At 39.6% G+C, this 13,265-nt stretch overlaps 1 protein-coding gene across 4 annotated transcripts in view; it reads right to left on the reverse strand.

Annotated features, from left to right (window-relative positions):
- Positions 1-11,922, reverse strand: part of CUL2 (cullin 2) — a 46,125-nt gene extending 34,203 nt beyond the window's left edge. The window contains exons 1-4 of one of the 4 annotated variants that reach the window (XM_057371130.1): positions 11,861-11,922; positions 8,530-8,668; positions 2,923-3,025; positions 1,009-1,103 (exon numbers count right to left, since the gene is read on the reverse strand). In XM_057371130.1, the coding sequence (XP_057227113.1) occupies positions 1,009-1,103; positions 2,923-3,025; positions 8,530-8,648 (317 nt within the window). In that variant the 5' untranslated portion in view covers positions 8,649-8,668; positions 11,861-11,922. Of the gene's footprint in view, positions 1-1,008; positions 1,104-2,922; positions 3,026-8,529; positions 8,669-11,311; positions 11,473-11,860 lie in introns of those variants that run through there. The other 3 variants (XM_057371131.1, XM_057371129.1, XM_057371132.1) reach the window with 3 other exon arrangements.
- Positions 11,923-13,265: the final 1,343 nt, after the last annotated feature.

Consider the following 13,265-nt stretch of genomic DNA (forward strand, 5'->3'; position numbering starts at 1 on the left):
ATCACACTACTTAAGTTTCCAAGTTCAGAATAGACTCCATCACATCTGTTCCCAGTCTGCAAGTGACCATTTATTCGAATCTACAAGATCACACATACATCTCCTAACTTAATAGTAAAGGTCCTGACATCCTTTGTAAATCTGCACATCGTACCATCAATAAAGTACAATAGTAAGTGCCTCTTAAATTATATTTACCTGCTGGGTATCACATGCATAATAGACACCAGAATGTTCAACCTACAGTCCCAGTGGAATTAAAATCTAAATTGTAGTAAATCCAAAGCCATTTCAACACATTTATAATTCTAGCAACTCAGAAATGGTTATGTTTTCTATGCTTAAACTATCATTATTAGCAATGAAATACATCCATAACTCAGGAAAGAAACGAACTACAAAAATAAAAGGGGTTAGTTATGTTTTTATTTACAGATTTGGCTGTAATTTACTAAAAGAAAGAGAGGAAAATTKATTGCCTGCATACARTCCATTAGTTTCTTAAGTTCTCAGAAAAGGAGTAAGGAGAAGTTTTCACTCCCTCTCCAATCTCTGCAGTTGAAACATTCACCTGAAAAGAAAGGACCCAAAGTACACATTACTTGGTCTGAAATGCCCCTCTAGAAGGGAAAACGGGTTTTGCCAAGATATGTGGCAAAGCTTTGAATCAAACCATGCTGGTTCAACTGCATACTGCAGTACAGTGCCATCCTTGTAGAATTCCTAGGATTATGAGTTTATACACTGCAGGGTTGACTAGCACCAACTCATCACTGTAACATCACTGTAGAATATATTAGCAATGAAAGAACATTAGGAACTCCCTCGGATACTTACTTCTTGGGGCATTATTCCTTTTTTCTCAMATTCTGCTACCATAACTATATTCTCTCCAAAATTGACCTGAGGCATATTCATCTACTCTTCTCTTTAATCAACACTCTTCAACTTAACCTGTAGATCGTTTTAATAATTTCAGAGGTTCAACAACTCTTTTGTAAAGCTTACCTGTATAAGCAGTCCATATAGTCTGCTCCTTTGCTATACTCTTCCCAGTATCTGTGATACATAACCAGTACTTGTTCTTCAGCTTCCAGAACTCTCTGTGAAGGTACACACACCCCCCACACTAAGATCAGTATAAAAATAGTACACATACTTAGAAAGTTATCATGGAATTATAATATTTGAATAGCATCTGCATATTCAGCATTGTGGTAATGACCAAAAAGCTAACATATCTTAATATTTCCAAGTTTTGGTAAGCCAGCTACAACACATGGATTTGCTTTATTTTGCTTAAAACAGCAATCTCTCTATTGTATTATTTTCCATTTATCGCCTCAGAAGTACCTGCTTGAATAAGCCTGGCTCATATTCTCACATCATACTCATGGGACAACTCACAGAACTATTCCCTMACTGACACAGTTCAGTTTTATATTCACTGCACATGCACTGCACACTGGAGGAATTGACYAAGTACAACCATTTAAAACCACTATGCCTTGCTGGATTGACAAGTCCTCATACTTACCAAGAATCATGGAATAAAACAAGTTTAACAAAGCACAGATACATATAAAACACATTTGAAGTTTCACAAATCTAAGCCCAAATCTTTTAAAATTTCAGGAAATCATTATCTAAACAGCTACTGAACTTCCCAGAATAGATTCCTACTTCAGAGAAGAAAGTTCAACAATTTAAACTAATTAGTATGATTTGTGAGGGGCGATGACATCCTAGCAAATCATCTTTCATTCTCTCTAGAGTTTGTAATTTTCAAATCTCGCTCAAGCAGCAAAGAAGCCTGTGCAAAAAAAGGTAAAAAAAACATGAAAGAGGAAAGCTGCCAGACAAAACAGAATTGAGAATGCTTTCCTCTGCAGTACACATTTTGCAAAGGTTTTCCAACCTTTTCAGCGACAAGTGGTGGATAGCCAACGTAAAAAAATGGATGTATGCTTACTGCTACTTTCCACAATTTCTACTGTGCTGGCACCTGCCTGCTTATCCTAAGTGAGCTCATTCAGCTCACTAAATAAATGAGGAAGAACTTATTTGGCAGAGTTTTCTGCTAGTTTAGTGAATTGATTAAGTCTATCAAGAGTGCCAGAATTATACTCTCTGTAACCAGTGAGCTACTCATTAAGATACCCAGCCTATCTTGTCAGATACTCAGGACCTAAGCATGAAGCAATTTAGCTGCACTATCCAGAATTTGCAATGCTTTACCCCCTATAAAGACACTAATCACAGGCAGGTATCTTATTTAAATCTACTTCTCTTTTTACTGATATAGAAGGAGMCACTGTTCATTTACCCTATCTACTAAACATGATGAATCATGATTCTGATGAAGTTCACTGTCATAGCTGATGAAACAGAAGTCACCCCATGGTTATACAGATATACAAACATTGTTTCTTGTCATAATAAATAATTTGCCTTTATTTCCTCTCCTCCCAAKCATTTGTGTTATTTCCCACGTATTTCAGAAGGTTTTTGTTTGTTTTTTTTTAAAGAGTATACACAATCAGTTTCCAAGACACCAGAGTAGATACTTTTCTGTTGAAACAGAAGGCTAATGACAAACTAGAGTACATTTGCAAAATGAAGATGTTTCTCTAACTTGTTTGATTATATGCATTCAACAGAAAAGAAAGAACTGGCTTTTCAAGCAAATAAATATATTGTACAAACCACAACTGTTGGCCTAGAAAGAAAATTATTTCTTTTGTGTTGCATATGAACAGATATAGTATCTGCCTACATTGTTGTGTGATGGTACATATTTCATACATACAAGTATTGTGTATCTCCAACAGTCATCTGCGACATACAAAAAAAACCCCTTCCTAAAGTCAGAAAAGGACAAAGAACACCTACATGGACATCAGTAACTGTATAGTAGGTTACCTTGTGCAAATGGCGTACGTGATTCTCCAAAAAAATTTTAGTCTCAGTATAAAGTCTCTCTCCGAGAGGTTCGGGATAGGCCACACACAAAGCATAAATGTCTCTGGGCTCAAAGTCAAGGTTTGTATTAATGTGTGAAAACAACAACAAAATTTATGATTTATAGAACCCTTTTTTCCCACACATGCAGTTTAGGTTTTGGGGKTTTTTTTACATTCAAGCAAAAAAGATAAAATGGATAATTTTCTTAAATCAGTGTAAGTATTGGTCTGTGCAGCATCAATATTAAATTTAAAATGGTGGATGCTGAGGGAATGTTAGAGATAAGATACTGAAACTTCTTACAGCCCCATACTCATGTGGCTTCTACCACTTAGTTGCCATTTATGAATAATATACAATAGTCTCARAGGGAAAAAGCAGCTTTTATGCACAATTCTTCTTCTGTATTTGCAGTCAACATGAACTGAAACTTTTCTCATAAAATGGAAAGAAGCACTAATTAGGTTAAGAACATGATTAGCCAAGTATGGAGAACAGCAAACATAAGGTGAACCTGACTTCAAGTTTTCCTCCCTGGAGTCCAAAACACCTTACTGTCCCTGCATTTTGCCCTCAACTCCACAGGTAAAACAAGTTCAGGGGACACTGAAAATTAAATAATCACAATGATGGTGTGGAATAAAAAAAGTTTACATTCTTTTTAACCATTATTCTATCATTTCAGTGATCATGTTTAGATCACACAAAACAGTTGTATTTGCTACCTTAAATGGGCAGCAGCAAACTGTTAAACCCCTTAAGGTGGTTTTGTTCCTAAACTACCTTGCAGAGTGACACCTTTGGTTTGTATCAAGTTTTATGAGTTACTTGATGCTTTATCAGGAAGAGAAGTTATGAATAAGAAAACTCTGCTTTCAGAAGTCAAGTAAGGATTAGGTCAAATTTCAGATGTGGGAAATAAACTAGTTCTGTGGGAAATAAACTAGCTCTGCAAAAATTACTTTAAAACATTATGCTTAAACACTAAGCCTAGGCACTTTATAAAGGTAGCCAGGCTAGAAATCACTATTTAGTTTATCACTTTAATTAAGGGAAGACACAAGATCTGCTTTCCTCTAGTCAACCCTAAGAAAGCACATGCCTGTGTAGAAGCAGGTAAAAGACACAGTTGAAGAGTCACCTGCTTAATCTACAGAAAAGTGTCAAGCTCTTATCACACAGCTTTGTCCAAATGCCTGTTTCATTTTACATATGGAATTACTACTCAAAACAAAGAAGATTTTAATGCAAGAGAACTAATTAGGAAAAAATCCTTCATGTGGCAATTGGAATCTCAGAGAGTCCAATCAGAATCTAATCTCGAGTACAGTTACTTCATTTATATAGATCATCTTTATTAGAATTCTCCTCAGAATAGCAAGAAGCATTAAATGGAAACATCAAGAMACAAAACAGGCAACATTCACTACTTTGTAACTGTAGCTACCATTGCACTRCACCAGCTTGTAAAGTTATAACCAATAAAATATCAAAATAACCTTAAATAGTGAAGAATGAAAGATTCTGTTAAAGACTATAAAGAATAATTGGTTTTTACACTTTACTCTCTACTCCTTCATGTAAATGTACATCTTCCAAATATGCCTTCCCACATTCTAGAGAATAAACTTCCTTAMAAATGAAGAAAGCTGAATCTAGTAATCTTCCTCGGCATATGCCACYGTGTGCAATTTCAGCAGGTATGCAAACTAAGAGCTTAATCAAGCAGCACTTGAACAGGAATCTTACCCTCTTCTATCAACCAAATACTACTTGCTGGATACCAAGTTTCCCGGAATACTACAAAAGAAAAGCTATCATGAGACTGAAATATATCTGACTGTAGTGAAACTGCTCTTTCTTGCTCAATTTGTACATGTTTCCTTATTCATGATAACTTTGAGTCCAGAATACAAATTTAAGTGTCATATTCAAAATATAGTGATGTTCTTAACAAAAAAAAACAATCTCTGAGGGGAAATGAATTAGTAATCATCACTGGTATTTTACTCCATAAACTTAAAGCACATTTTTCCTGTGCTGCTGTCCTTAGAAGAACAGCAAGAAGCCTGTTCAATGATTAATGGTGAAAGCCATCTGTCCTTCCAGTTCAGCATGTAGTTTTGCAGGGTGAGAAAGGCCAGAGGAAGCTGCAGAACTGCTACCTAGGGGCCTTCACTTTGTATTGAGAACAAGAACATCAAAAGCCTTGTGTGATTTAAGTGCTTTGATAGCAGCTATTAGAGGAGCATTACCCAGCAAAGGGAAATTGAAGCACTTCCAAACTAAAAAGGAACAACAACAAAATTACTATCAACCAGAAAAGAGTATATCCAAGGCTATAAAAGCTCACAAATATTGTCCTTGGGGTTAAAAAAGCATCCAGTTAAGACTTCTCTAGGAGACCAATGTAGAGCTTTGGGAAAAGTTCTATTCATTAACTTCTTTAACAGAACCAAAATTTGTAGAGGATTTAAGAACTCAGAAAGAATCATTATCATATGAACTTCATTAGCTCTTCCTTCTCTTTGGGCCAGTTGTCCTTAAAGATACATGTTTAAGTTTCTGGTTTATCCTAGGATCCTTGTAAAATAGTTCATTAGAGAAGGAGAACAAACATGCAGAAAAAATGGGAAAAAAGCAGGTGGCCATACTGCATACTTTTAAAATAATTCYGTCTGAAGTACAGCTACCCCTGCATACTGTTCAACTTATTTGTAACTTACTGGGTCAAAAACCCAAGACAACAACAGGAAGAGTCTTACATTCTACCTGTTCAAAAAAGTTCTAGGTATAAGGCAGTTACCAAAGTACAGACGAGCTACCTACCACTCTCTAACCAAGCCTTAACTTAAAAAGCACTCCTACAGCTACTGAACAGCAAATGTTAACAGCAAAATCCTGAAAGTGATACAACATATTCACTGTAACACCTCAAACAGAGACATAACTGTCACACATTTACCTGACTATGAAACAAGTCCATATACATCTTTCTGCAGAGAATCTTAAAAGGAAATCTGAAGGTCAAAGGTGGCTCAGGATGACTCACAGTTTAAATAAAGTGACATATGGTCTTTTAAGTGATCTTTTCCAGAGGATTTTAACTCTTGCACTGTTGAGGTTCCCAACTCATTGCCATTTTAGCATTTCAAGTATGAGAAAAAAGGTTCATTTATAGATAAGCCATGTTTAACAATGAAATTACYGTAAGTTACAAGGGAAACACTATATTCAAGACAAACAAGTTTTGGGGAATTAGTGGGGCAAAAATTAGTTCTAGAAATGGAATATGTTCAACACAAGCCTCTCATCCCTAATGTTAGCCTCCATATTCTGCGGATCTCAGCTGCCTCAAACAGCACAAGGGAAAGCTAACACCTCTTTGAATACACTGTTTCAGATTTAAACTCTGATTCTTGGCTGTAYCTCATCCTTTGCTTTTACATTCACTATATAGTACAAAGATCAACTGGTACTAGAATCAGTGAAATAACCTGTATGAGTTTTATTAAAACAGCTCAAATAATTTGCCACCTTTCTATTGTCGATTAAGCAATAAGAAATATAGAGACAACACAACATTTCCTTTAAAATCCCTGTAGATGTTTAGGAACATTACTCCAATTAAATTGAATTTGAGAAAGAACAAGTTAACAAAAAACAAGACTATATATTTTTTACATGTCAAATCTTTAAAAATGTCATTAATCTTTTCTTTATATTTAAAACCTGRAAAAAGCATTTATGCCAGCTGTATAGAACTACCACTTCCACCAAATTGTAGAATACTCGTTGAGCAGTTTGTGTTAAAACAGAGTTTGGTTACAGGAAGCAGAAGTACTAAATAACCAATATTCAAGCTGGAAATTACAAGTCAGCAAACTCCTCGGGCCACTCAGCCACAGATAATATGCCAAAAGGCTCCTGCCTGTGCCAAATCAGGCACTAATAGTGCCACTTTCCAAGGAACATAATTAAGAGATGATAGTAAGTAAGGTCTTAAGAATTACATGCCAAATGATTATTCCAAGACTGATTGCTGAGTCTGCAATCCATATGAAATCCTTTTCTGATGTTCAATCAACTGGAGTAAAACCCAAAAGAGGATCAACATCAGACTTGTGCAAGGTCTCCACATAAGAAGCTCAAAGTGAAACACTGTGACAAGAGGAATCAATACATCTCATGCAACACCTATTATTTTACATTTAAACCTATTTTGGATGCCCTTGTTAAAATGTTTAGAGTTTTAAGCTACAGAATTTAACCACTTGTTGAAGACTGAATTAAGCAATCCTCAAAAGCTGCTTAGAAAGAAGGACTGCAGCTCAACTCCTCGCCATGTAAGTGCTCACCTAATTAATTCAAAGAGTCTGAAAATTCTGGAGTCAYTTGAACTTGAATTCAATACAAGGTGGCAAGTCATGCCCCAAAAATTAATTACAGAATTTTAAAATGAAAGAGCTCTGAAAGATTACTAAACCACAATAAAGCTTCACAAGAACTATGAGTATGTACATAAATACATGCACACACTCAAAACACAAGTACAAGGTGCAGCAGTTCTGAGAAATGGTAACATGTTCAGCAGAACAAGATGCGACTTCAGAGTCAAGTTCCTGCACACAGAATAAGCTTATGCTGTAAAAACCTGTGTATCTTCTCAGGAGCTTTTTTTTCACCCAAATTAACAAACCAATCAGTAAGTCTAAACGATTCTTCCCCCTCATAATTAAACCAAACTGCATCCAGCTCCTGCAGAACAGGTGCAAAGCCTCCTAAAATTCTCCATTTATTCGCCACAATGTAACAGCTAATGAATACTTAGACACAAGGAACAGTATAACTGGTTAGAACAGTTACACTTTAAAAAATTTCACTGAAACTTAAATCTTGTAAAATATTACAAATCCATTTTGCACGTAAAACCCAAACCTTTCACTACAACAATATATGTACAGCCGTGACTAAAACAGCAAGACTGTATGATCACAGAAAGAGTAATTATTTTTAAACATGGCTTAGTTGTCAGGAATAGTAAGGCAGTAACAGTAGCGGGAAAGGAAGAAGGTTTTTTAATAAACTCTTGATGTAGAAATGTCTAGTATGGTAGTTACCAGTAGAGTGAGAAATGCAAAGGAGAGGAACAAATYTTTACACAGAACAACCTCACCATCCCCCACATTGCAAATCTAAAGATGAACAYTCTCTTAGGTGCCTCCCCTGCCACATGCACAGTTAAACATACAAGAAAACATCATTGTCAGAATAGGGGACACTCAATGCCTTAAGAATAGTTTTACCATAAGTAAGTATTAGAGCTACCAAAAGGGACTAAAACTGAGACCAGTTTATGTTTTACCAGCATGGTGATTTTCGCATATAATACTTCCCAAATATGCAGCATTTCACATCCCTTGCAACTCATTCACAGTCTTAATAACATGTACAGTCTAACAACAAGCTKCTCAAGATCACTGAAATTGTTATGTAACATAGGTTTACTCTGTGCTAAACACATAACACAAACACTTCAAGTCAGATTTTTCAACTAAAGGATACGAGAAGCGATCATTCCACGTTGCTCTTTCAACATAATCCAACATAACAACAGCTTTAATCGTTGTTAGAAGTTTGTTCCATGTTTCATCAAAGTCAACTACTCGTGGTTTCAAGGACATTGTKGGGCTTTAGTGTTAATCTGTAGAATAATTAAACATGTCAAACAACATTACACAATCATTAAAAAAAATATACATTTCCTTTTAATTTTTCAATTTAAACTTTGTACATCGTTGTACCTCTATGATACAGCAACACAAAGAACACCCACCCCCTCCAAAATAAAGCTCACAATCCCTCATTTTTAATGGTATGGAATGGAACATTAATATTGCATGAGTAGCCYACAACGTTAACAACAAATAATCTAAAATCGTGCTTAGTGAAGTTCATTATCTCACTAAGCTGTTCATTTAACAGTATCATATGAAGAAAATAACTTTCCTGTAAATTTTTATTTGTTCACTTTTATTCAGAGACTGTTTCAACTCTATCTAAGAAAATTTTGGGTAAGAACACACTAAACTAGTACCAGAGTAGCTGAAATTACTGCTGTCAGTTTGYAGCCTATGTTCATCTCAGGCTTTCATGAGACATTTCTGGTGTTATATTTGAAAAGCCAGAAAACCCAAAACCTTTGATCAGTTGTAAAAAATAAAACACATTGCAATATACAGAGCCTGTGCAGCTTACTGCACTATGCAATAGGACAAATAGAGAAATCTTTCATGCAAAACATGGCTTGAAAATACAGAGACTATATTAGTAATTTCATATCAAAAATACTGGATGACATTTATTGCTGAAAAAAACACTCAACATCAAATAATTGAAATAAAATCAGGGGAAAAGCAAGGTGATTTTAAAAGAGACAACTGTGAAGGCCTCTTCTTTGTTTTGGTCTCTGTCCTATGCATCTAATCTAGAAAGGACCTGATGTGTGGCATTCCATGCACAAAGCAAGTCTAGATCCTGCTCAGAAGCATGACATTGTAAGACTACAATAAAAAGTAGAAATAATACTTCTATTTCCATTTCAAATAAATGAACAAGTGACTCTTGTCTTTGCAAATTTTSAAGGTCAGAAGGGAAAGCAGAAAGCTAGTGACAGACTTTGAGCACAAGAGGCAGACCTCTGTAACGGGAAAAATCAAATGTCAGGCTCAAAAACAATTTAGCAACCAGCTTRCTACCTTAACCATTACTAGCTTTTACAGGATACATTACTTCTCAATTTAAGAAAAAAAACAATAAAATCAGATGCAACATTTAGCATGCATGCATACAAACTGCCCGCCCCCCCGAACTAACTAACCAAACTCCTCAACTGCTGCAAATGTTGTTATATTTGTAACATGGTTATTAATTCAATCCATRTATGTCAGTAGCAGCTTACACAGAAAAATCAGTGAGAAGTGACAAACAAATATCCAGCAAAGAAAGTAAGTTGAAAAACATACTGATGTATGTTTCAAAGAAACATGACCCTCAGCAGAAACAGACAACAGCTCACTTCCAGGAAGGGAAGTGGTAGTCTTCAAAAAAACTCTTCTGGAAAGCACAAGAGCATTTCCAGCTGATCCCAAGAAAAAAAAATCATGGTCCACAAAAGACATTAAGAACCGTAAGTGCTCACGGTAGTAAAGTTGTATTTGTGTTATATTATAGGTCATTGTCTTGGAAACACACGTGGTACATCCAAGGTAAAAGAACCCTTTCTTCAAAGACAAGCAAAATCGAGGGGAAGATGGAGGAGTAAAGAAAAAGWCCTCCCCACAGTACATCGCACTGCGATGAATCAGTAACACTGTATTTTAGTATGATTAAAACCTAATAACATGTAACATGTCCATAAAGTTATCCAAGTATTCTAGAGTTAAATAGGTTAAGACAGAGATAACTGTTATTTGGCGTTCTCTTACAACTTTCATACAAATATGAATTTAAATGTGTTTTACAGACATTTTTACACATATAGCGTAACTTTTACTGTAAGACACCGGGCTTTTTGCAGTAAGCTGTGCTCTGGTGTCAGCAATGCACAAGATCACGAACTTCGAGTATTGTCTTTGCATTGACCACGGTAGGAACTGTAACAGGGCAAAATATCTACCCTASGGTTTAGATTATTCCGSGGATGGGAAACCATACCTGTTTGACAAGCCCTAAGGTGAGCGGATGTTATTGATTCATATTTACACATGAGGATAATGAAAGTATGCCGCTTCCATCACCTCATTCTTAAAAACATGCTGTTGTCATACTGCATATTTGTATACGCAAATAAACATAGCGTTCTGTTCAGCATCAAACAACTCCCCAAATTTCCAGCCTAYTTAACCATGTCGAAAAGCAGCATTACAAGCCCGTGGTGGGTGCACAGCGACGGGCAGGAACACTCGCGTCAAACAGGTGACCAGCGCTGCCCGCCTCCGCCCCATGCCCCGCTCCCCACCTTCTCCCTCCACCAAAACAAAAGCGAAACTGAGGGCGCAGCCAACAGATAATGAGCGGCCCCGCCAGAGAGGCCGCACCGCGCCCTCCCCGCGGGGCAAGGGCAGGACCCGGGGCAGGAGGCGGCGGGCGGACGGTGCCGCACAGACATGGCCGGGGGACGGGGGCCCGGAGCGGGGGGAGCGGCGGGGCCAAGGCCGGACGGGAGGCAGGGCCCGATCGCCCCCGCTCACACCCGCCGGGGTCGGGACCGCCACCTCCCCCCGAGCGCGGCGCTCCCTCCCCYAGCGCCGCGGGCGGGCYGGGCCGGGCCGGGCGAGGGCGTTACCTGGCGGCCCGGGGCCCGAGTCAGCGACCCCCGCCCGGCCTCCCTCGCTCCTGCCCTCGGCCGCGGTCGCTGTCCCGCTCCGTCCTCACAGCGCTGCCATTACCCAAAGCCTCTCGCGCCCCGCCCCTCCGCCGGCGCCGCCACTGCCGGGGCCGGGGCGAGGCCCCGCGACCCCGCTCGGTGCTGCTGCCGTCGCGGGGCCGCCTCACTCGCGGCGCCGCCGCCCGCGGGTTCTCCGCGCCGGGGTGTCCCCGCCGGCCGCAGGATGGTCTGGGGCAGACGGGTCGCGGTGCTCCGTCACTTTCCGATCGCACCCACCCCTGCCGGAGCAGGGGGCTTGGTACAGCCCGCTCTGTACGGCGAGCGCGGGCGGCCGCACTTCCCRGCGGCGGGGCGGTCCTCGCGCACGCGCCACTCCACAGCCATGGTGGGGACCGTTCCCGTCCCGCGCGTTCCCGGGGCGGCCGGGAGGTGGCGGGACGGGGACCGGAACGGTCCTGTCCCCCGGGCGCGGCGTTCCCAGGGTTCGTGTGAGGAGGTCGCCGTTACCTCAGAAGGTGGAAGCGTGCCCGTCCCGCCGCCGGCCCCAGCAGGGAATTTCCCCGGCTTCCAGCACCCTGCTCCGGCGCGACRAGCCCCGGGCGGTGCCCCGGCCCTGGCTGCCTCGGCGGAGCGCCCGCCGTTCCTTATGGGGGCCTTGGCGGMAAGGGGCAACACAAAGTTGTTGGCTGGAACTGACAGAGTGGAGTCGCTGTGGAGACGGAGCAGCCGAGCGTGCTCACGTGCCCCGGGCGCACGTGCGCGCTGTGGGAGCGCTCGGGTTCGCATCGTCCGGCGGGCAGCGCGGAGCGGGGGTGCTGCTSGGGAGCGCTTTAAAAAACCTTAAAAAAAAGGGATTTATTTAAAGCGTATAGGGCAACTCTCTGTAGGAGGCACAGGTTTTCTGTAGAACATATTTATTTCTGAAAATCCTCTATTGTTCAAATTACTCTAAACTCATGTCACAGCAATTGCTTTCCCTGTTTTCCAATCAAGCCCTTGCCTGTTTCATTTCCAGTGCTTGCAGTTTTATYCTTACATCTTAATGCTTTCCTTTGTGTTCTGTTTTCTTTCAAAGACATTTCAGCTTTCTCTATTTTCACCCTAAACCCTTTTGTTTTTCTCTACTGCTGTTTAACTCCTATATGCTGGGGAGCTTTCAGGTACTTTATTTTCTGCAAGTGTTGCATTATATCTGTGGCATTTTCTCCTTTTTATAGGACTGAAGGCCTTTTTTTTTTAGCGGCAGCTTTAGCCACAAGCTTGTGAATTAAACTCTTAGAAGATATATGCTATTTAAACGTATGTGACTATATTAACTGTACAAGAACAGATATCACAAGTTGGACGGCATATTTTCTAAATTTCTGTTTTATGAGGAAGCTTAGTCCTGAGTTGACTGTTAAAAACGGGAAACATAGATACATTTTCAAAACTAATAATACGAGGTGTTCAGTATAGGAGAATCGTGTTAATTTTGTGAAATCATGAACATTCACAATTAGCACAGATTAATTAGGTACCAAATCCTCAACTATTCTGCACACTTTGTTCTAGAAGGCTGCAGTTGAGGAAGCAGAATTAGGGAGTCACAATTAAGAGGAAAAACATAAGCATTCATTCACTGCTTTTTATGTAAGGTATTAAAAAAATTGTTCTTGGATTTAAATGTATTTAGGAAATAACAAGTCCTTAGTCACAAAACTTTAAAATCTGGTGTCCTTTTCATTAAGTTTCTTTGTCAACGGTGGCCAGAGAATTACCACCTGAAAATACAGAATGGAGTATTGCAGGAGCAAGCTGTGAGCATTGCTGTCTACATTGCTAAAGTCATCCCATCACTCCCAGTGTTGCCTGCATTTCCAAAAGAACAGAGGTTCTCAYACAGTCCATTAAGGAATAATTCCAATGTATT

The sequence above is a fragment of the Malurus melanocephalus genome, unplaced genomic scaffold (assembly GCF_030028575.1).
Source record: "Malurus melanocephalus ecotype Western Australia unplaced genomic scaffold, MMel_1.1 scaffold_142, whole genome shotgun sequence".
Classification (NCBI taxonomy): Eukaryota; Metazoa; Chordata; class Aves; order Passeriformes; family Maluridae; genus Malurus; species Malurus melanocephalus.